This window comes from Orcinus orca, chromosome 15 (genome assembly GCF_937001465.1).
Source record: "Orcinus orca chromosome 15, mOrcOrc1.1, whole genome shotgun sequence".
NCBI classification, from domain to species: Eukaryota; Metazoa; Chordata; class Mammalia; order Artiodactyla; family Delphinidae; genus Orcinus; species Orcinus orca.
In genome coordinates, this window is record NC_064573.1 from 66,588,596 (window position 1) to 66,609,908 (window position 21,313).

Consider the following 21,313-nt stretch of genomic DNA (forward strand, 5'->3'; position numbering starts at 1 on the left):
TAAAGTTGATTTCATTCTGAAGATCTCATGTGTTTATCCCCTGAGACTTCCTAGTGCCTTTTCTTTGCAGTCCTTCCATTTCATCCTGTGCAGTCATCTCCCAGGCTCAGAGGGGTGAAGCCATTCCCAAGGTAACAGTATTCTAGTCACCATCCCCTCCACCCCCTCACCAAGCTCAAAGCTTCCAACTCTAGACCTAGGGCTCAAGTGGCCCTTCTGCAGTGCCAGTTATGTGGCTCCTTTACAAACTCTCACATTTTAAACTTGGTCAGTGGGATGTTATTCCTCACTCTGACATTTGCTTCCCGCCTGGTAGCTAGAAGTTTCCCCTAGGGGCCAGGGCTGAAATTTGGCTTCCTGAAGCTCCAAGGTTTGGGTGCCTGAAGTGAGCCCACTGCTGGTTGCTTTTCCCCGGCTAACACCAGAAATCCCCTGAACACCCCTTGGGTCTTGTTCCAAGAGGGAAAGGGGTCAGTAGAGCTGGGGGAGTCCCGTACTCCAAGCTCTTCTTTCTTCCTAGGATTGGCTCTGGGGCCAATCTCTCCTTCACAGGTTGGCAGATCTCACCGGCCTTCCATGACTGAGGCTGCGACTGGAGGCCAGGAATGCTGCTGGGTGGAATGTGAGTGAATGGGTCCTTTGAGCTGCTCTCTGGGGCCCAATCTCAGCTTCCTGGAGTTCCTGAATGAACATCTGTCCTGGCTCACTCAGTTGCAGAAGACCCATTGACCAAACCAGCTTTGCAATCGTCAGTGGCTGCAGGCCCAGCGTGCAGCCCAGTGCTCTGCACTTCTTGTTTAGAACCCGCAGCGTGTAGGCATCGCCTTGCTTGCACAGTTTTTCTGATTCTCATTGCATTCCTCTGAGGATTATCTGGCCCATTTTTTTAGATAAGGTGGATACCCAAGTCCAGTGAGGGCTTTGGAAGGCCAGAGCAGCTCTTCTATTCCTGGTGACCACACTGTCCTCACCACTTTGCCAGACCAGACTGTGAAATGGGGAGAAATGCTCCTGTTGTGAGATTGCTGGGAAAACCGGGCATGTCTTGGTGCTTTCAGGCTCACTGTAATTTTAAAGACTTGCATGAAGAGGGCTCTAGGAGGAGTAGACATTAAGAAATTTCACTTTCAGTTCCACCAGCTGCTTGAAATGAGCACTTATTACCATGTAGCCCAGAGGAGGCTACTAATGATTAGACCCATTTCACGTTTTAAAATTACATATTGTATTAAGAGAATGTGTACAAAAGTTATATTAGGATACTTGAAATATGTGATATACTGTAATTATAGCAATCTTTACAGATAATATTTCATTTATCCTTATAATGCAAAAATCAAAAAGGTAAAAAAGTACAATATAGCTCATGTTTAAAAATGTATGAGGGGCTTCCCTAGTGGCGCAGTGGTTAAGAATCCGCCTGCCAGTGCAGGGGACACGGGTTTGAGCCCTGGTCTGCGAAGATCCCACGTGCCACGGAACAGCTAAGCCCGTGCACCACAACTAGTGAGCCTGCGTTCTAGAGCGCATGAGCCACAACTACTGAGCCCACGTGCCACAACTACTGAAGCCCGTACGCCTAGAGCCTGTACTCCGCAATGAGAAGCTCACTCACCACAACGAAGAGTAGCCCCCGCTCACTGCAACTAGAGAAAGCCCGTGTTCAGCAATGAAGACCTGATGCAGCCAAAAATAAATAAATTTATTTAAAAATAATAAAAAGTACATGAGTTAGTATTTAAGATTCTTAAAAGTTACTTTTTAGAAATAAAAGTGAAATGTAAGTTCTTAAAGTTCAGATTTTTAACTGATTTGGGGATTTGATCTTAACTATATGTAATTGTTTTATTTTAAAAATACATGTAAGTAATTCTAGGTACCCTGAGTCATACAATCTTGAAGCAGGACAAGTTACACTCCTGTTCTTTATCATATTACAAGAAGGTACTACTGTTGCCTTAAGCTAAGTTCAGTTAAGCAAGTCTGTGTTCCCTAGCCCTGAGCTGTGGGGATGATTAGATTAGGGATAGGCATGTGTCTTCGTATGGAGTGAAGGAATGCAGCCTCCCCACCATGGAGCAGAAGCTACCAGAAGAGTCATCCATTGTATGTATGTATGGAGGAAGCATGTGAACCTGGAGCTGCTGCCATGAGGGGCTGTAGCTTGAGGATAAAGCAACCACAGGAAAAGAAAAAGGGAAAACAAGGCTAATATCCTTGGTGACAGTCTCTGGATCAAACTGCTCCTGAAGCTTATGTACCTGTGGATGTTTTTAAGCTCTGGGACCCACTAAGTGCAGTTTTGGGTTAAACCCATTTGAGTTGTGTTCTCTGCCACTTACCAAAAGATTCTTAACTGTTATCTTCAGTGTAGGGATAAAGAAGCTTTATAGTTTGCCTACTTTTCATAGGTTCCTGGGCACCAGCTACGTACCTTCTGAACCTCAGCTCTGCTCTCATTATGGATAAAGGCTGATATCTGGACATCTGTCTGCTCCTGGCGAACACTGACAGATTTCCTAAGCACATTCCAGGATCCAGGAGAGGGGACTGTGCAGGGACTCGTGTTAGGGCCTGAGGCAAAACTTCTAGGAATGACCCCAGTAGGATGAGACTCGAGTTTGTTTGTTTTTTGCGGTTCGCGGGCCTCTCACTGTTGTGGCCTCTCCCATTGCAGAGCACAGGCTCTGGATGCGCAGGCTCAGCGGCCATGGCTCACGGGCCCAGCTGCTCCGCGGCATGTGGGATCTCCCCAGACCGGGGCACGAACCCGTGTCCCCTACATCGGCAGGCGGACTCTCAACCACTGCGCCACTAGGGAAGCCCCGAGCCTCGAGTTTTTCAACACGTTGCTGTAGCCCTGGCCAAGCATCTCATCCTCAAAAGAACATTTACAACAGCCAGTCTACCAGGACGTTTCACAGCATTGCCAAAGGCCTCTTATTTTATACTCCAGTGAACCATGTGATTCTGTAGGGCATTCCTTTGGACCATTCATTCATTCATTCATTTCTGCTTTCTTTCTCCAGTCTAACTACACCATCTTCTGAGCCTGCTTCCCTTTCAAGGGCTTTGTACTTGCTGCCCTGCTTCTCATACATCCTTCTCCCAGATCCCTGCACAGAGGCTTCCTCATTTCCTTCTGCCCCCACCTCTGCCCACCCCTTCCCCCAGGGGTTACTAGGGTAACATCAAATAAGTTAAAGAGCTCTGGATTTTGAAGTGTAAAGAGCTAACATTTATTACGTATCTACTGTGTGCTGGAAGCTTGACTCTTCAAGTAATTACTGACATTCCGGTTTTTCAGAAGAGGAAAGGGTCTGAGAAGCTAAACAATTTTGCATAAGAACATCCAGTTATTGAGGGGCAGAGCCATGAAGCGAAGTCTCCCAAGCAATGTGCCGTTAGTTAAATTTGGAAAATTCCCCTGCTGCAGCCACAGGCTGTGGTGGGAGACACTCAAGACAATAACGAATTTGCTAGTGCTTGGCAAACTACAAATGCCACGACTTCTGGCTACCATTTACTGGGAATCTCCATGTGCCAAATGTTTACCATGTACCATCACACTAAAAGTCTCAGAACAACTCCAAGGAGATATTTTTTCATCATTTCCATTTTGCAAGTAAGGAAATGGGCTCAGAAGTGATTTGCTCAAGGTCACACAGTGACAGCAGAGATTTGAATCCTGGGTGGTGGGGGTTTTTTTGGCCACACCCCCCGTGTGGCTTGCAGAATCCTAAAGTGCTGAGTTGTAACCACTGGCCCACCAGGGAATTCCCCTGGGTGGTCTTATGTAAGAAAATCAGAAGCTGGAGCATCAAGGCCTTAACTTGAGGTCAATATCTAGCCAGTCTCCCTGGATGCTTCTGGCCTGCTCCTCCAACCCCACCCCAGATACCCCTGGAGTGAACATCACTGTACGTGTGCCTCACAGAGCTGAACGTGTTTGGGATATGAGCCTAGAACCAGAATTATAGTCAAAGGGTTGTGGGTACTTTGTCAGGCTTGGTGCTTCACATCTGATCCATGTGCGTCTGACTCCTCTTTCTCCCTTCCCTGGGATAGGCCCACACCCTGTTGCGAGGCCTACTCTGTCCTTCCTGGGAGCTGGGACTAAGAGCCCACCACTCTGGAACTACTAGAGAGGTGGAACACGTTCTCCCAGACTGAGAGTTTAAGACCAAAATAGCATGTGTCTGCTGTTGCCCTGTTTATGGAAAACAGAAGCCTATGGAATGTCAAGACTGCACAGTGAAGTCTTTAAGAATGTCTGGGCCACATGGCATTAAGGAAACGGCTGGTGAGATCACTCAGGGCTTAAGACCTCCCCTCTTAGGGCTGCTTTGGGCCCCTTAGCAACCTGTCCCAGGCTCTGCAGCTCAGGCCTGGCTCTTCTAGTCCCTTCCCCTCTCTGGGCCTGTCTCCTGATAGGTCTACAGGGGAGTGTCAGATGACAACATGGTTGTGACTTAAGAGCCAAAAAGTGCTGGACCTAAGTGAGGAGCTATCATCATGACTCCATGAGTTGATAATCCATGGGGTCAGAAGTAGGCTGCTGGGAGCTAAGTCTAGATACAATTGGCCTATGCTTCCCAGTAGAAAATGTTGGTAAGAGCTAGGTTCAAATCCTGGCTCTGCCACAAACTAGTTCTGGGACTTCAGGCAGCTGACATCACTTCCCTGCACCTCAGTTTAATTGTAAAGTGGGACTAAAAGTAGTATCTACCTCCTTGCTAAAAGATTATAAGAGTTGGTGTGACCAATTTGGAAAACAGCTTGCCAGTTCCTGAAAAGGTTAAAGACCCAGCAATTCCCACTCCTAGCTATTTACCTAAGAGAAATGAAAATAAATGTCCACACGAAAGCTTCTACCCAAATGTTTATAGCAGCACTATTTACAATCACCACAAGGTGGAAACAGCCCAAATGTCCATCTACAGATTAATAGATGAACTGTGATATGTCCATACAATGGAATGGTTTTTGGCCCCAAAAAGGAATGGAGGTACTGATACATGCTACAACATGGATGAACTTTGAAAACATGCGAGGTGAAAGAAGCCAGACACAAAGGCCAAATACTGTATGACTCCGTTAATATGAAATGTCCAGAAAAAGCAAAACTATGGAGACAGAAATTTTAGTGGTTGCCAGGGACTGGGGGAGGAAGGATGGGGAGTGACTGGTAAAGATAGGAATTTCTTTTTGGGGTGATGAAGATGTTCTAAAACTAGATAATGGGGATGGTTGCACAACTATAAATATGCTTAAAACAATTATACACTTTAAACGGGCGATTTTTATGTTATGTTAATTATATCTCAATAAAGCTGTTGGAAAAATAAAAATTAGAAGAGAAAGTAGGTAGAACTCGGGGCAGCGAGTAGCTCAATAGTCGTTGGTCATTAATCTTACTAATTAGGCCTCTAAAGCCCCAGAAACAGTGAGCAGGGGGAAGGAAGGGGCTGCTGAACTTATAGCTCAGCCTAGGTCTTTAAGCCGCCGAGTGTCCCTGGGCGTGTCCCCGGACCCATCCCGCGTCTCCTCAGAGCTCCTCATAAATGAATGGGAGGACAATCCCCACCCACGTCCCTAGGGTCTCGCGAGGAGTGTGGGGGTTCAGGAGGCAGAGGCGGAATTCCCAGAGGGAGCCCTCGGTCTCGGCCTGGGCGGTGCGGCAGGTGTCGGACCAGGCCCGGGCTAACCCGGAAAGGCCCGAGAAGGTTTTTCAGGTGTTCTAGTGATTGGCAGCCCAGGGGGGAGGGCTTCGGGTGACGGCTGCCCCGCCCCCTCACGTCGGGCCTGTTGGCGCCAGCCTGGGGGAGGTGGGCGGGTCCCGGGGTCTGCGGCGCCCATTGGGCATGGGGGGGAGGAGGTGCCAGGGAAGGCCTAGGGCCCCGCCCCCGGCTTTGTGGCGACCAATGGGCGCGGCTCATGGGCGGGGCGTCGGTGGCGTCGGCGGAGGTCGGGCGGCTGAGGTGGCTGAGGTGGCCGCTGAGGCTGAGGCGGCGGGCGCGGCCGGGATGGCGAAGAGCCACGGAGAGAACGGGCCGCGCGCGCCTGCAGCCGGGGGGAGCCTGTCGGGGACCCGGGAGAGCTTGGCCCCGGGCCCCGACGCCGCAGCCGCCGACGAACTCAGCTCTTTGGGCTCCGATTCAGAGGCCAACGGCTTTGCCGAGCGCCGCATCGACAAGTTCGGCTTCATCGTGGGCTCGCAGGGCGCCGAGGGCGCGTGAGTATCTCCGGGGCTCGGAGCCGGGGGGCCGGCGGCCGGGGGCGGGACCCGCGGGGGGTCCTCGACGCGGACAGAACCGCTCTCAGAAAGGACAGACACGTCTCCCTTCCAACCAGGAACAACCGACCCCTTGTCTTCCTTGCCCCACCCCCACCTCCCCCCCAGCCGGACTGACCCACCCCTAGGAAGGGCCGACAGGGCTCTCCTCACCAGTGCGGGCTGGTCGACAGATACCTGTCCCAACCCCAGCGCTGCCACCCTCGCCTTAGGGCTGGCTGAGTCAGCCAGCCCCTGACAGGCTCACAAGTGGCCGCCCCTCCCCCAGCAGGCTGCTATTCTCCATACCCAGCCTCCCACAAGACCCACAGACGCCCTTGTCTCAGCACCCCACTACCCCCACTTCAGGGGGACACCTTAGGCAGACTTCAGAGGGACGGGCTGCTCTGCCCCCACCGCACTCCGGGACAGACTGACCCTCACCTCAAGACACACGGACCTCTGGATGAATTGACATTGGTCAGCTTGGGACAGAGAGTCCCTTCCCCTCATGGAAGGGTCAGAGAGTGCCCCCCTCTCCCCCCTCAGAGGCAGGTTTCTCCCTGTCACCAGCAGCAGGTGGGCAGGCACTGCCCCTTCCCAGTACCCACAGGATGATGGTACCTCACCTCTAGGACAGACTGTCAGCTGTCTCTGTGTATGCTGTGGAAACATGCACCTCCTCTCCAAATGCAGACTGTGGGGCAGGCAAGGAGACAGCAGGGTCCCTGCTCATAGCACACCCAGATCTCCCACACCCAGGCACCCAGCTGGCAGGCAGAGCAATGTGAGGCAGTGGAGCAGCACCTTCCCTCCAAGCGGAGTAAGCTGAGCAGCCACGTTCTGCCCCCACAGAACTCCCTGAGTCCAGTCCTCACAGAGATCGTATGTATGGGCTGGTGATGCCCTTAGGAAAGATGGACTCTAGACCCCATTCCCATCCCAGCTGTCCTATCAGGCTCTCTTATGACTTATGGAAGAGCCTTAACCATCTGTAAGATCCCCACCCCACACCCCATAAAGGTCCCTTCTGGGATTTTCCGCAGTCCCAAAGCCTCACATTCACCAGGCCTCCTTCTCCTTTGGAGAGTTGGAGAGAAATGCAGGCCCCTCCCCTAAGGAGAGTTCTCTTTTACCCACTGCATCTCTCTCCTCCAGCCTCTTCCCACTTGCTCACAGCAAACTAAGGCTAGTCCAGTCCAGGACTCAGAGAGCACCCCTTATTCTGATCCTTCACCCTGACTTGCAGCTTTGTCACAGTTCCCCAGGGATTAGCTTGTGAGAACCCAAACGGTACTTAGGGTATATTTTTGAATTGAAGAGCAGACACCAGGGATCAGGGTCCTGGGAGGCATGAGGTCTAGAAAAGTGGGAAAGGAGTTCCCAGTTGCATTTGTGGGTGCTTGGAAGGAAGAGCTCAGATTTGCTGGTGAATTCTGGGAGATAAGAATTCCTACTCCATGCTTATCAGGCAGTTAACCAGGTATCAGGGTACAGAGCAGTGTGATATAGTGGAAAAAGGCCAGATTTAGGAAGAAATCTTGCTGGCTTTGTGACCTTGGGCAAGTTCCTGAATCTCTGAGCCTGCTTCGTCACTGTAAAGGGAAACAGTAATACCTACTTCCAGGATTACTATGGGGATTAAATAAGATGAAGTATTCGAAGGTGCCTAGCATAATGCCTGGCTCAAGTAGTGGCCCAGGAAAATGTTGTTTCCTTTCTTTTCCTTCTAAGGGTCTGAAAATTGATGAGAAAATGAGGGCGTACCTCTGGTATTTGTGGACAGAGAGGCCCCAGTGGAAGCACCTCCCTTTGGCTGTAGTCCCCAGCCAAGCAGCCAGACATCTGTCTTTCCCACCCTCCAACCGCAAACCAATGACACCGTCTGCATAATTGGTGTCTGTAGCGCTGGGACTGAGATGGGATTCCACATCCCTTCCTCTCTGCCTGCCTCACTTTCTTGACCCTGTTGGTCAACCTAAAATCTCTGGTGTCTGAAAGCTTGGATGTTCCCTGTATAGTTTATATTGTTGTTCAAAAAAAGCCAAAAGTAAGTCCCTGCTCAAGGCCGTAAAAGAGGAAGTTATGGGAAGTTTCAGGGTGACTGCCCTGAACCCAGTCTCGTGGTTGAGGGCTAGGAGACCATGTGCTATCCCAGAGAAGTGAAACATTAGCACTGATGGCTGCAGTGGAGATGGCAGGGACTCTGGCTCCAGATTAAAGGTCTGTTTCAGCCATCCTGGGCCAAAGGTTGTCTCAAGACTATCAGTTTTGGCAGTTGCCAGGGGTTAGGGGGATGGGGGAAGAAAGCAGATCAGAAGCTACCCCACTCAGGTGATTGCTAGGTACCTGGCATGAGTAGATCATAAAATCATAGACTGTTAACGCTGGAAGGGATCTTACAAGTTTGACCAGCTTAACCCTAACTTATTATACAGATGAGGAAACTGAGGTCCAGAGAAGAGAATAACTTGCTTAAGATCACATAGCACAGGGCTTCCCCGGTGGTGCAAGTGGTTAAGAATTCGCCTGCCAATGCAGAGGACACGGGTTTGAGCCCTGGTCCAGGAAGATCCCACATGCCGCAGAGCAACTAAGCCCATGCGCCACAACTACTGAACCTGTGCTCTAGGCCCGCGAGTCACAACTACTGAGCCCACGTGCCACAACTACTGAAGCTTGTGCACCTAGAGCCCGTGCTCCGCACGCAACAAGAGAAGCCACCACAACGAGAAGCCTGCGCACCGAAATGAAGAGTAGCCCCCGCTCGCCACAACTAGAGAAAGCCCACGCACAGCAACGAGGACCCAACGCAGCCAAAAATGAATAAATTAAAAAAAGAAACATCACACAGCACATTAGTATCAGAACCAGGACTTGAACCCAGGGTTTCTGACTCCCCAGTCAGGACCGTTTGCACTGCCTTTACCACCCATTAATATGGCATATGGCCCCAGCAGTAAATCGAGTGCTGGACAGGTAGAATAGAAGGTTCCTAGAAGAACCTGTCTGCCCTCACCTTCCCTGGCTCAGGTCAGCACTTTTGACTCCCTCAGCAGTGTGGGAGGCTAACAGGGATGGCCCAGCAAGGATAAGGCTGTGTTGTCATTACCACTTCATTAGACTGATGAGCTTCAGGACTGGAACCAGGCTTTTTTTTTTTTTTTGCGGGGGAGCTGCGGCTTGTTGGATCTTAGTTTCCTGACCAGGGATTGAACCCAGGCCCTCAGCAGTGAAAGTGTGGAGTCCTAACTACTGGACCGCCAGGGAATTCCCTGGGACCAGGCTTATTCACTTTTTCCTCAGGCCTGCAGAGAAGTAAATGCTCAATTAATATTTATTTATTGAGTGACATTTACCGGCACACATTTCAAATCAGGAAGCTGAAAGTGAGCTTAGAGATGGCCATTCTCATATGGATAGGTAAACTGAGGCCTAAGAGAAGTGATTAACCTCACCTCTTCAGTCAATTAGGAGCAAAACCAGGAATTAAACCCAGAACTCTTGATTTCCAGCCCTAGGCCTTTTCTACTTCACCTTGTCCATCTTTTTTTTTTCTTTTTTCTTTTTTTGGCTGTGTTTGGTCTTCGTTGCTGCTGCCTGTGGGCTCTCTCTAGTTATGGTGAGCCGGGTGGGGCTACTCTTTGTTGTGATGCGCGGGCTTCTCATTGCAGTAGCTTCTCTTGTGGAGCATGGGCTCTAGGGCATGCAGTCTTCAGTAGTTGCAGCATACAGGCTCAGTAGTTGTGGCTCGCGGGCTCTAGAGTGCAGGCTCAGTAATTGTGGCTCGCGGGCTTAGTTGCTCCGCGGCATGTGGGATCTTCCTGGACCAGGGCTCGAACCCCTGTCCCCTGCATTGGCAGGCGGATTCTTAACCACTGCACTACCAGGGAAGTCCCACCTTGTATGTCTGTTGAGCCTACTCTACAGGGAACCTTTGCTGGGCCCACGATGGTCCCTGCCTGCCCTTGAGCAGTAGCCAGTGAGTGGGGAGAGGCAAGAAAGCAGCCAGCCAGTGAAGGACCCTGTGGTGGCATGGGCACAGACAGGAATGCTGGCAGCACTAGTTCTTTTGGCTTGGCTGGCAACTGAGCTGGTTGTTGAAGCCCAGGAAGGACCAGAGGAGGAGAAAGAAGTATCCTCAGCAGGGAAGGGTGGGAGGAGTGATGTTACCATTCCTATCACTTCGGGGTAGGAAGAGCAGACCTGTTTGTGGGGGGGTGGGGGGTCCCTTTTGCAGCAAAGAGGACTTGGTCAGGAGGGGAAAGAAGGATATCAGTTGGATACCAGGTCTCTGGCCTGAGCAAGATGGCCTGAGAAGGGTGGATCCCTGACCTCCCTTTCCTTTTCCTATGTGATTGCCAGGACTGGCCTCCTGAAGCTGGAGTTTCCCACCCAGCTTCAGTCTGCTCAGTGCTTCAGGCCAGATAAGGTGAGGAGCTATGCTCTCTGGGGTCCCGTGGGTGTTGGCTTCCTGTTAGGGGATAGAGGGATCTGAACTGGGCCCAGGGAGAAACATCTGGAACAGCAATATTGTCTTTTGCTGATTTAGTTCCCCTGTCCCCTGGGCCCTCCACTACTCATAGCCAACTATGGCAGCCCTATGACTTTGGAAATCTTAGAACTGGCTTAATTGACATCCTGATAGTTTGGTCTGTGCCAGTTATTGTTGGGCCAGGGCCCTCCTGACAGGCCAGGGCCTGCCTCCCCGCTTTTCCACCACCTTCTCCAGTTTGTAAGTTCAGAACATCCTCTTTTCTTGAGCTATTACAGTTTCCAGGAGAGCGTGGAGCTGGCAGTGGAGTGGTCCCTGGGTAGCCCATCTGGAAAGAGACAGCTGCACATGTGGAGCCCCGGTCTATGACTCTGGGCCACAGATCCTTCATTTTCTCTCCTCCTTCTCTTCCTCCAGTTTCAAAGGAAAATCCGGTTTGGTAGCCCTGTGGGTGTTCTAGGCCCTCAGACAAGACTTGACTTGGTGAAGGAGGGGGCCAGCACACTAGCTGCTGCCCTGGGAAGGTGCCTGGGTGTCCGCCTGCTAGGAAATCCTAAGCTGTGGGAAAGAGATAAAGCGGTGGGACCTGCTTGATGTTTTGTCCTCCCAGCATCTGGGTCTGAAACAGGACCTTCAGGGGGCCAGTGAGGCCTGGCTCTGGTTCAGCCTTGCAATCTGTTTACACCGCGGTGGGAAAAAAAGGTGCTCTGTGCTCCCTCCTCACCTAACCTCTGAAGTCTGGCTGTTTGTGTGACCTTGGACATATTGCTTCACTTTTATGAGCCTCAGTTTCTCACTGTGAAATGGTTATGATAATACTGACTTTGCAGGGTTGTTGTAAGGTTTAAATGAACTGATGTTTGAAAAGAGCCTGACAACATCATAGGTGTTGTCAATGAATGCTCAATGAATGTTCTACCTCCTCATAGAGACTGGAGTAGCTAGCGGTCCTGTCTTTTCATTTCCTACTTTCCATCTCTGGCTGTGATGATGAGCATCAGTGAGGTCCATCCACTGTGGGCAGGAGTGAACCCTAACCCATGGTGAACCCTTACGTTCCCCTGAGAGGGGTGGTTATCCCATTTTGTAGATGAGTACACTGAAGTTCTAAGAAGAAAGCGCCCAAGGCTTGCCAGCTGGTAAATGGAAGAACTGGGGCTAGAACCTGTTTCTCGACACTGAATCCAGTGACAACCTTGCTAAGGTGGAAGCCGGCGGGGCGCCAGGTGCTCACCAGTCCCTGAGGCCCCCACACCCAGAGCAGCAGTTAGCAGGAACCTGGCTACCTCCCCATCCCAGTGTGGAAGGCAAGGCAGGTCTCTCAGTACAGTCGAAGTCCATGGCCAGCCAGGCCAGAGAAAGACCCAGTGAAGATCCTTGGGGAGGCCCTGGAAGCCTGGCCAGATCAGGCCTGTTCTAGCCCTCCCATAGGCCAGAGTCTACACTGCTCTTGACCCCAAAATACTGCGTAATGACCATCTGACTTTAATATCTAGTGTGTGCCTTTTGGAAGAAGTGTTTCTTTGTAGGTAAGGCAGGGATTATGCACCCCGTACAGGTAAGAAATCTGAGGCTTGGAGAAGCCTTGCAGTTAGTTAACAGTGGAGCCAGATTTGGGAGGGATCCCAGATCTTCTGACTCTCAGCCCACTGCTACCACAGCTACGTGGACCTGCCCATTCTCTCCCTCACTCCAAGCCAGTTGAACCTCAGGCCAGGATGCATTGCCCACCAGAGCAGAACCCAGTCGTCATCCACCCATTGTCAGTGTCCTAGCTGATCACTCTCTTTATCCTGCTGGCAGCACACCTGACGGGGAAGAGGCCTCCTTTAGCTGCTTTGTCTGCCCCTGGCAAATCTGCTGCCATCCTGGGCCCAGGGAGGGAGACCCTGGCAGGGAGAAAACTCCTGGCTGCTCTACTGGCAAACCAACTCTCCTGATGCTTGACCTGCTTAGAAGCCCCCTTTCCAGGATTTTAGGGAAGCTGCCAACTTAGGCTTTCCTTTTCTAATCGTTCTCTTTCCCTTCTCTATCCCACCCCACCCTACTCTATTCCATGCTCTGTCCAGTTCCTCAGAGGCTGGCACAGCTTACCTCTTCTCTGCTCTTCATGTAGGGAAGTAGGCAGCAGACTCAGGAGCCTGGGAGAGAAAGCCAAGGCTTTACTTTCACCAGTTTATCCATCTTAGCAGTGAGTTTATTTATCAAACATTTATTGAGCCCCTACTCTACCAGCCTCTGTGACAGGGACTAAGGATACAGAGTTGATCAAGACATCTGTGTCTTGTTGTCCTCAAAGCATTCACAGACTGGTTGGAAAATAGAAGCACAACCAAATCATTACAATGTTGAGCAATAAAGCCTGTAATGGAGGCATGTGGTTGCTCTGGGAATATATAGGAAGAAGAAGCAGCAAGCTCCATCCATAGGAGCCCAGAGAAAAGAAGTGGCATTTGATCCAGGCCTGAGAAGGAGCAAGGAAGGCCATTCTGTTGTATGGGAGGGGGACCCGTGTGCAGAGTTCCCCCAGAAGCCAGCTGTTTGAGAAATGTGGTGTGCCAAGAGGTGACAAGAAGAATGGGAGGCGGGAGGATGACGTGAAGCAAGGGGAGGGTAGCAAAGTAGGTTGGGCAGACTGTGACTAGCCTTGAATGTCAGACTGAGGCCTCCTGTGTTTCATCAAGGTCAGTCTGGTGCTGGCATGGAAGATGGCATAAAGAGGAGCTGGGCCACAGGCAGTGAGAGCAGTTGGGAGAGGTTGGGACAGCCCGAAAGGGCTGTAGAGAGGCCTGGAAGAGTCCTGGAGCTATAAGGATGAAGAAGTCAGCAAGTAGGGCTTGGTGCCTGATTGGCTGTGTAGCCTGAGGGGAACTGGGAAGGCTTTGGCCAAGCTGAAGTGGCCCTAGCCATTCCGGGGCCTCCTGACCACAGGGAAGGAAGGCCATCTGTGGCCTTCTTTTGAAGCGGACAGTGGACTGCTGCTGACTCTGCTTTGTCACAGCCCTGGGCTCCCCAAGGTGCCTGGCATGGCTGGCACGCTCAGGGCACATCAAGGGTTTCTTTGTCTCTCTCCAGTAAGAGTGGGTTTGGCCTGGTTGGGAGGGGGTGGGGTGAGTGGAACTGAGCTTTGAGGTCTCTGCCCAGTAAACATATTGGATGGCAAGGAAGGCTGCAAGAAGGGCTAGACTCCTCTCCAAGGAGAGAGGAGTAAGGCCTGAGGGCATGGAAAGCCTACCTTAGGGCGGTATGTAGCTGGGGAGGGTAGGTTTGGGGCTTTTAGGCACAGCCTAAGCTGATCAAGGGGAGGTAGATGGCAGCTGAGGGCTACTTCATCTCACCTTTATTCTGTTCCTGGAGCTGGTGCCTCAGCTGGGAGGTGGAAGCAAGTCCAGTGCCTATGAGAAAGTGAACCCCTCAGCCCTTCGGGGCACCACCAGCCATTTCTCAGAGATGATTCTGGCTGGATATGTGGATTTAGGCTAATATGGGAAAGGGTTCTGAACCCAGGGGTCAAAGTGCCAGTGCCGGCTCCACCACTGCCCCTGGTGGTGTGTGACTTAAGCACGTCCTCTCACCTGACCATGGGGCTAATGCTCCCTGCTTTTCATCCAGCACATACTACGTGTGCAGCCATGTGCTAGGCTCTGGGGACTTGGTCCTGCCGTCCCAAGACCTAGAGCCTAGCAGGGAAGTCAGACATTCAACAGTAGATAAAGGTGTGGTCTGTGTACAAAAGGATTGTGAGGATCAAATGAGATAACTGGATTAGGAGCATGTGTAAACAAACACTGCTGAACAGGGATCAGGAGACCTGAGTCCTGGGCTTCCCTGGGCCCCTAACTAGCTCTGCGACCTTGAGAAAGTTGCTTAATCTTTCTAAACCTCAGTTTCCCCTGCATGTAAACTAAGATAGTTTTAATGGGTGATGTTGAAGAGGTCTTCTGCTTCTAACATTCTGAGACTGACCTTGGAGTATATGAAAGGGGCTTTGAGAAGTTTTTTATCAGGTACCACACAAGTGCAAGGGGTCGTCAGGGCACAGCCCAAAAGGCCAATGCTTCCAGCATGCTCTGTTCCTCTTATGAGAGGACCTCCCTTTGTCAGACCAGCGGCCCTCATGTCTTTGGGAGTGCAGTCAAATCAAAGAATGCTTTGATTTGTCTACCTCTTTGTTCTGCGAAGTGCTTTCTTTCTCATTGCCTTGCAGTAATCCTTACAGGAGCAATGGGAAGTCAGTAGGGTAAGTTTTATTTTGCCCTGTTTACAGACAAGGAAACCTAAGCTGAACAAGTAATGGAATTGTGCCTAGAAGCCAGGGTTCCTTCTTCCCAATTTTCCATCTTACCAAAGCTTGTTGCCACTGTGTGGCCTGTCCTCCCTCTTCCTGTCCCAGCCTTAGGACTTTCAGTCCAGCCCCAAGTGTCTACACTTTTCCTAGTAGGCTTCTCGAGTTGTTTTTGTTGTTGAGTTGTTATAATGGATGGCACACTTCCTGTCCCAGGTCTCCACACACAGCCCCTCACATATACCCCAAGATAAGGCAGGAGCAGCTGGGTAGTAAGGGGCCCAGGAACATAGTATGGAAAACTCTTGTTCCTCCTCTTCTGTGTGTCCAGAAGCCATCTTTCTTAGCCAGCCTCTTTTGGAGGATGCTGTATATTTCCCTTTCCTCTCTGTCTTGGTTTTACAAAAAAGGAGAAACTAAATTTGGACCTGGGAGATCCTGGGTTCAAGACACCAGCAGACCTGACTTCAAGCCCTGGCTCTCTCACTTTCTAGCCATGTGACCTCTCTGAGTCTGTAAATGGGCCAGGTGGTGGCATTGGGAGAGGGAACTGGCCCCATGCCAGTTATGGTTATGAGTATTAAGGAAGGAAATGTTGGTAAAGCACCCAGCACAGTGTATGCCACAAAGTAAGAGTTCAGTGGTACATGGTGGCTCTTATAATTCGAGTGTGAATTATCCTCTAAGGTTTACTTCAGGCCTTTGGCATAATGGTGAGAGAACAAGGCAGTGTGGGTGTGAAGATCCAGACTTCCTCATGTGCTCTGCCTACCCACCCTTGGACCTTGGGGGTAAAACGGGAGCCAATCCCACTCTGCTTGTGGTCTGGAGCTTTCTGTCCTGCCAGGGCAGGTTGGGAATCCCCCAATCAGTTCCTCATTGAGTCATTTGGAACAGAGCCCTCAGGTGACTCTGAAGACTCTGATGCGAGGGCCTGATCTTCTCCTTGGTCTGTGAAGATAAAGCAGAAGTGAGAACAAAATTGGGTCTCCTGAAGGATTCAATTCAAAGCATGCAAGTGTAGGGCTGCCTGGGGCCTCTGCCCTCTTGGGTAGTGGCAGTCACTTGGGGAAGGAGTAAGAGTTTGCTTCATAATTACTACCACCCTCCTGTGTTCCTTGTAGACTTTCATCCTTGGCTTCCTGTCCTGCCTCTGAGTGACCCCTTCCAACCTCGCAGCATAATCACATGGTAATGCCATTTCACAGAAGAGCCTGCATGGTGGACCATGCTTTCACCAATACCACCTCATTTAACTCTGTGAGATATAGTTATTATCATCATAATCTCCATTTTACAGAGGTAGACACCAAATCCTAGAGTGGTAAAGTGACTTGCCAAGCATCACACAGTATATGGCTCTGAGGTCACTAAGTTCCAAGCTCCCTGGGAGCAAAGCTTGTGCTCACCCAGCCTAGTGGATAGCAGTCAGTGCCAGAGTTGAGTGACAGAGCAGAAGAGCAGGGCCCAGGTATACCTCCCAGAGCTGTCCTCTGCTCACCCTGGACATTGGATAGTTACTGGCTTGCTGAAAACCTGAGTTTCTTCATCTGGAGAAGCCAGAGGAGGTGATAATTAGAGGATCTATTTCATGTGCTTGTTGTCAGGATTAAATGAAATAATTTAAGTGTTGAGCACCATGTCTGGTCCATAGCAAGTACCTGGTAAGTGTTATAACAAACATTCAATTATGTTAATTGAATATAGAATTATAATGTTGTAAAAGGCCATCATCAAGCACATCTGAACTCAGCCCTGTGCTGGGCTTCAAAGTAGATCCAGAGCTGGTATCAGGCCAGAGAGGGAGTGCCCTTTATGAAGCACTTTCTGTGCTTGTGCTTTTCCCATCTGATCTCAAGGTAGAGGATAGTATTCCCATCTCAGTGGGGAGAAAACTGAAACTCAGAGTGCCTGAGGTCACAAAGCAAATGAATCTGTCAACACACATTTATTGAGCACCAGCTTAGGTACTAGGCTCTGTTCTAGGGCCAGGACACACTGTGGAGAGTGTGATTGGCAGAGCCTCTGTCCCCCAGGAGCGCACCTTCTCGTGGAATGCTGCCTCAGCGGAGTGGACAGTCGAGCGGAGAAGCCAGACTCGCTCCACTGGACTGCTCACATTCCCCAAACAAGCCAGGCCCTTTTCCATTCACTTGTGCTTTCCCATACTGGGTCTTTTGCCTGATGTGCTCTTTCCCCTTTCTTACCCTGGCCACTTCCTGTCATCCTTCAAGGACCATCTCAAAGGTCAGCTCCCCTTTAAAGCTTTCCCTAACTCCCCCCACCCCCACCCTGAGGGCTTCTTGCAGTCTCCTAGCACCTTCTACCTTTCTAGTTTTTCTGTGATAGCACCTCTGTGTGTGCTAGTTATTTACTCACCCGTCTGTCCCCTCTGCCAGATGGACCTCCCTAAAGGCAGGGACTACATTTTATTCAACTTTGTAGATTCAGGGCCTGGAACACAGGCTCTAGAGAGATGTGTATGGAATGTAATGAGGTGCTGATTGTGTTCTGCTCCTGGAGTGGTTAGGAAAGGCTTTGTAGAGATGAGAGGGTATTCTGAAGGAGGCCTCAGAAGATGAGTGGGACTGAATTAGAGTTGGGGGAGGGGGAGGGAGGGCAGCTCAGAGAGACGGCCATCTAGAAATAGGGCTGGGAAAAAAGAAGGATGTGTAGAGGGAATAGGAAGGCCTAGGAGCCAGGGCCTGAGGTTTCTGTTGAACAAGGAGGGCAGTAGGGAGCCTTGAAGGAGTCTTGGCAGAGATAAGCAGTGAATCAAGACTGATTTGATAAGCTCTATCAATAAAATTTAGCAGTTTTGTAAGGATGGGTGAGGGGGGCTGTAATTGAGTCATGGGGGCCCCCAGGTACCCACAGTGAGATTGTGACCTGAGGACCCAGTTGCCGGTGGGGAATTTCAAGTGGTACTCTGCCCCATAGGGGTGGGGGTTTGGGGAACGGATGTCTTCTGTTGAGAATAGTCTCCATACCTCTCTGCATTTGTCAGGGAGAGCTCCCCTGGGAGTTTTTGCTAAGGTCTGTGCCTTTCCCTAGCTGAGTGGGGGTTGGGGAGGGGGATTCCTTGCTTTTTGGAGCCAGCAAGGCTGGTGCTTAAAGGAACCATTTCTTGCCTCTGACATGGGGGCGGGGGGAGGGTGGGGCTGTGCAGAGTGGAGAGTTGGGCAGAGGCCCATGGCACTGAGGCCAGAGAAGGGTGGAGAGAAACTGTTTACCATTGTGCACTGACCCAGGGCTGGAAGGAGCAAAGCCAGGGAATTCCTTATGGGAAAGGGAGGCAGGCCCGGAACTAGCTTGTACCAGGAGTGGGGGAGAGTGAAGCAAACCAGACTCTCTGTCTCACCCAGACAGGCAGCCTGGACACTGCCCTACCTCCAAGTCAGGGGTTGCCAGGCCGCAGGAGGGAGCACCAGGCTGCTGCAGACCATCTTCCTTTTCTACCCTGACTCACAGCGTCGCCTTGGGCAGATCACTTACCCTTTGGTCTCCAGGCTTCCCTGGCTGTTTGGGGAGTGGGTGGACTCCTTAGGTAACCTCACAGGCCTCCCAGCCCTGACCATCAGCCATTTGCACACCACCAACCCACCTTCTCTTGATTCCAGTTTCCTGCCATTGGTTATTATGGAGCTGGCATAAAAGCTATTTATACTTTAGTCATTACCACCTCTTAGGTTAATGAACTCCAGAGGTTGTTACTGAGTGTGCAAAGTAGGTCAGCCTCTTGTTTATTCTCACTTCTTTTTCCAGCTCTGGGTGGGAGAGGGGAGCTCCCCCATCTTTGTTGTCCCTGGATCTGTGATTGCACATCCATTTCCCAATTTTCTGCACTTTCATCTTGCTCATTCTTGCCGTCTTAGCACAGCGGGTAGTGGTTCTCTACTTTACTGGGTGATAAAGGAAAAAGAAGGGAATGTAACAGGTATTGAGGCCCTGTTACATGTGGGTCACTTTATATTTATTGGATAGTTTAGTACTCAGTTGGCAGCCTCTACTTCCAGGCTGTGTAACCTTGGACAGATTATTCAGCTGTGCTAAGCTTTAGTTTTCTTGTCTATTAAGTAGAGATAATAAAAACTACTTCCTTGGGGACTTGTGTGCCTATGTAGTGCTTGGCAGAGCTAGTACAGAGCGAGTGCTGGAAATGTATCAGCTCTTACTGTCTCATGTGGTCTTTACTGCTGCCCTCTGAAGGGGTGGTATTGCCCCCATGTTACAGGTGGGGAACCAGAAGCTCAGAGAGTGGAGTAGTCACAAAGTGGCAGAGCTGGGTCAGAAGCCAAGAGTTACAGTCTATGTGTCATTGAGTAAATGACTTAATCGCTTGGGACCTCAATTGCTTCATGGGTAAAATGGGGATAATTGTGCCCTGCTGCGTGTGTGTATGGACCAGTCAGATGAGAAAAGGGATGTGAAAGTGCTAGGTAAGCTGCAAATACCAGTCACCTAAAGCTACCATTAGCTGACCACCCACGAGGCTTGGTCCTTATACACATCTATTCTTCATTTAGGCCTTATAAAGTATGAGGTATGTGTATGGTCCCACTTGAAGATGAAGTTGAGACTTAGAGGTCTGTCTCCCAGTTGGAGGATCTGGAATGGAAACCTAGGTTGGTTGGCTTCAAGGTCCCCACTCTTTTTACTCTCTCCCACACTCCGCCTGGCCTTCCCGATGGTTGAGATGAGGAGGATCAATCCTGAGGTCTGTGACCTTGGGCCTTCTGCTTGGGCTGGTTTAGAGAGTGAGGCTTGGAGGAGGCGGTTACACTGGTTCCTTGGGACCAAAGTTTATCTGACACCTTTCGATAAAGGGGTCATGGGCACAGGCACCACACCTGGCTGAGTCTGCCAACCGGAGGGGCTGAGGTGTGCTTGGGTGGAAAGTATTGATACATGGCTGGAAGGACAAGGCGGAGAGAGCCCAGGTCTTGAGTAGCCTTGGGAACTGGTCTTCTCCCTCCGAGCTCTTGGAAGTCTTTAGCTTCTGGGTCTGGGGAGAAGGCTAGGGAGCCTGCAGAGCCTGGTGTCGATGGAGTGTCACTGCTGCCTTGGGCCATGGCATGGCACAGCACGGCTAAGCCTAGCTCAGCCTGAGAGCCCGACAGAATCTGGGCTTAGTCACTCTCTGGCTGCCCACTTCTCTCTCCTCTGTGCCTCTCTCCCTTAGGAGGTGGTGGCCGAGGGTGTGCTTGCGAGCTTTGCCCATCCAGCCTATTGGCCTCACTGAGCATTGCTACGTAGGGGCAAGCCGCTCACTGAGACAGTCAGAACACTAGAGGAGGGTTTAGACTGTCTCCAGGGGTTTCGGGGCCAGAGATAGAGCTCCACAGTGGCACCTGGAGAACGGCCTGATTTCCTCACAGCCTTCCCAGGGGAGTGAGAAGCAACACATGAGTCACTATGGCAAAGGAAAGCCCTGGTTTTGCCACTTAATAGCTTTGGACTTTGCCCAAGTCATACAGTCTCTCTGACTGGGTCAAGTTTCTCATGGGTCTAATGGAAATAGTAATTAATCTATGAGGATCTCACTGGGCTATTAGGGGCACAAATAAAATTGCTGTAGGCAACAGTGGCTTGTAGCCCTGAAGGCAATACAGATGAAAATAATATCATGGAGAAAACCAGGCAGGCATCTGTTGAACACCTGTGAGGTACATGGTGGGAGTTACAGAAGTTCAAGACCCAGTCCAGTTAGGGAGGGACAGTGCTGAGCAATATGACCAAGTTGTAATGAAATGCTCATTTCAGACCATGTCTTGATTCATTAGTGATTTAGTGCTGAAATCGGTTTTAGGGATTGTGACCAGCATTAAAAGAAGAAGAAGAAAAAAGAAATAGAATAGGATATAGGGCTTCACTGGTGGTGCTGTGGTTAAGAATCCATCTGCCAATGCGAGGGACACGGGTTCAAGCCCTGGTCCGGGAAGATCCCACATGCCGTGGAGCAACTGAGCCCGTGTACCACAACTACTGAGCCTGCGCTCTAGAGCCCATGAGCCACAACTACTGAGCCCATGTGCCACAACTACTGAAGCCCGTGTGCCTAGAGCCCGTGCTCCACAACAAGAGAAGCCACAGCAATGAGAAACCCGCGCACCGCAGCGAAGAGTAGCCCCCGCTCGCTGCAACTAGAGAAAGGCCGCGTGTAGCAACGAAGACCCAACGCAGCCAAAAATAAAATAAATTTAAAAAAATAAATTAATTAAAAAAAATAATAGAATAATATAAAAATTGAACTGAAAAT

At 50.6% G+C, this 21,313-nt stretch overlaps 1 protein-coding gene across 3 annotated transcripts in view; it reads left to right on the forward strand.

The window, feature by feature from the left end:
• Positions 1 to 5,948: 5,948 nt before the first annotated feature.
• Positions 5,949 to 21,313, forward strand: part of TBC1D10A (TBC1 domain family member 10A) — a 30,442-nt gene continuing 15,077 nt past the window's right edge. Inside the window, exon 1 of one of the 3 annotated variants that reach the window (XM_033412827.2) lies at positions 5,949 to 6,235. In XM_033412827.2, the coding sequence (XP_033268718.1) occupies positions 6,027 to 6,235 (209 nt within the window). In that variant the 5' untranslated portion in view covers positions 5,949 to 6,026. Of the gene's footprint in view, positions 6,236 to 10,687; positions 10,707 to 21,313 lie in introns of those variants that run through there. The other 2 variants (XM_004283729.4, XM_049697748.1) reach the window with 2 other exon arrangements.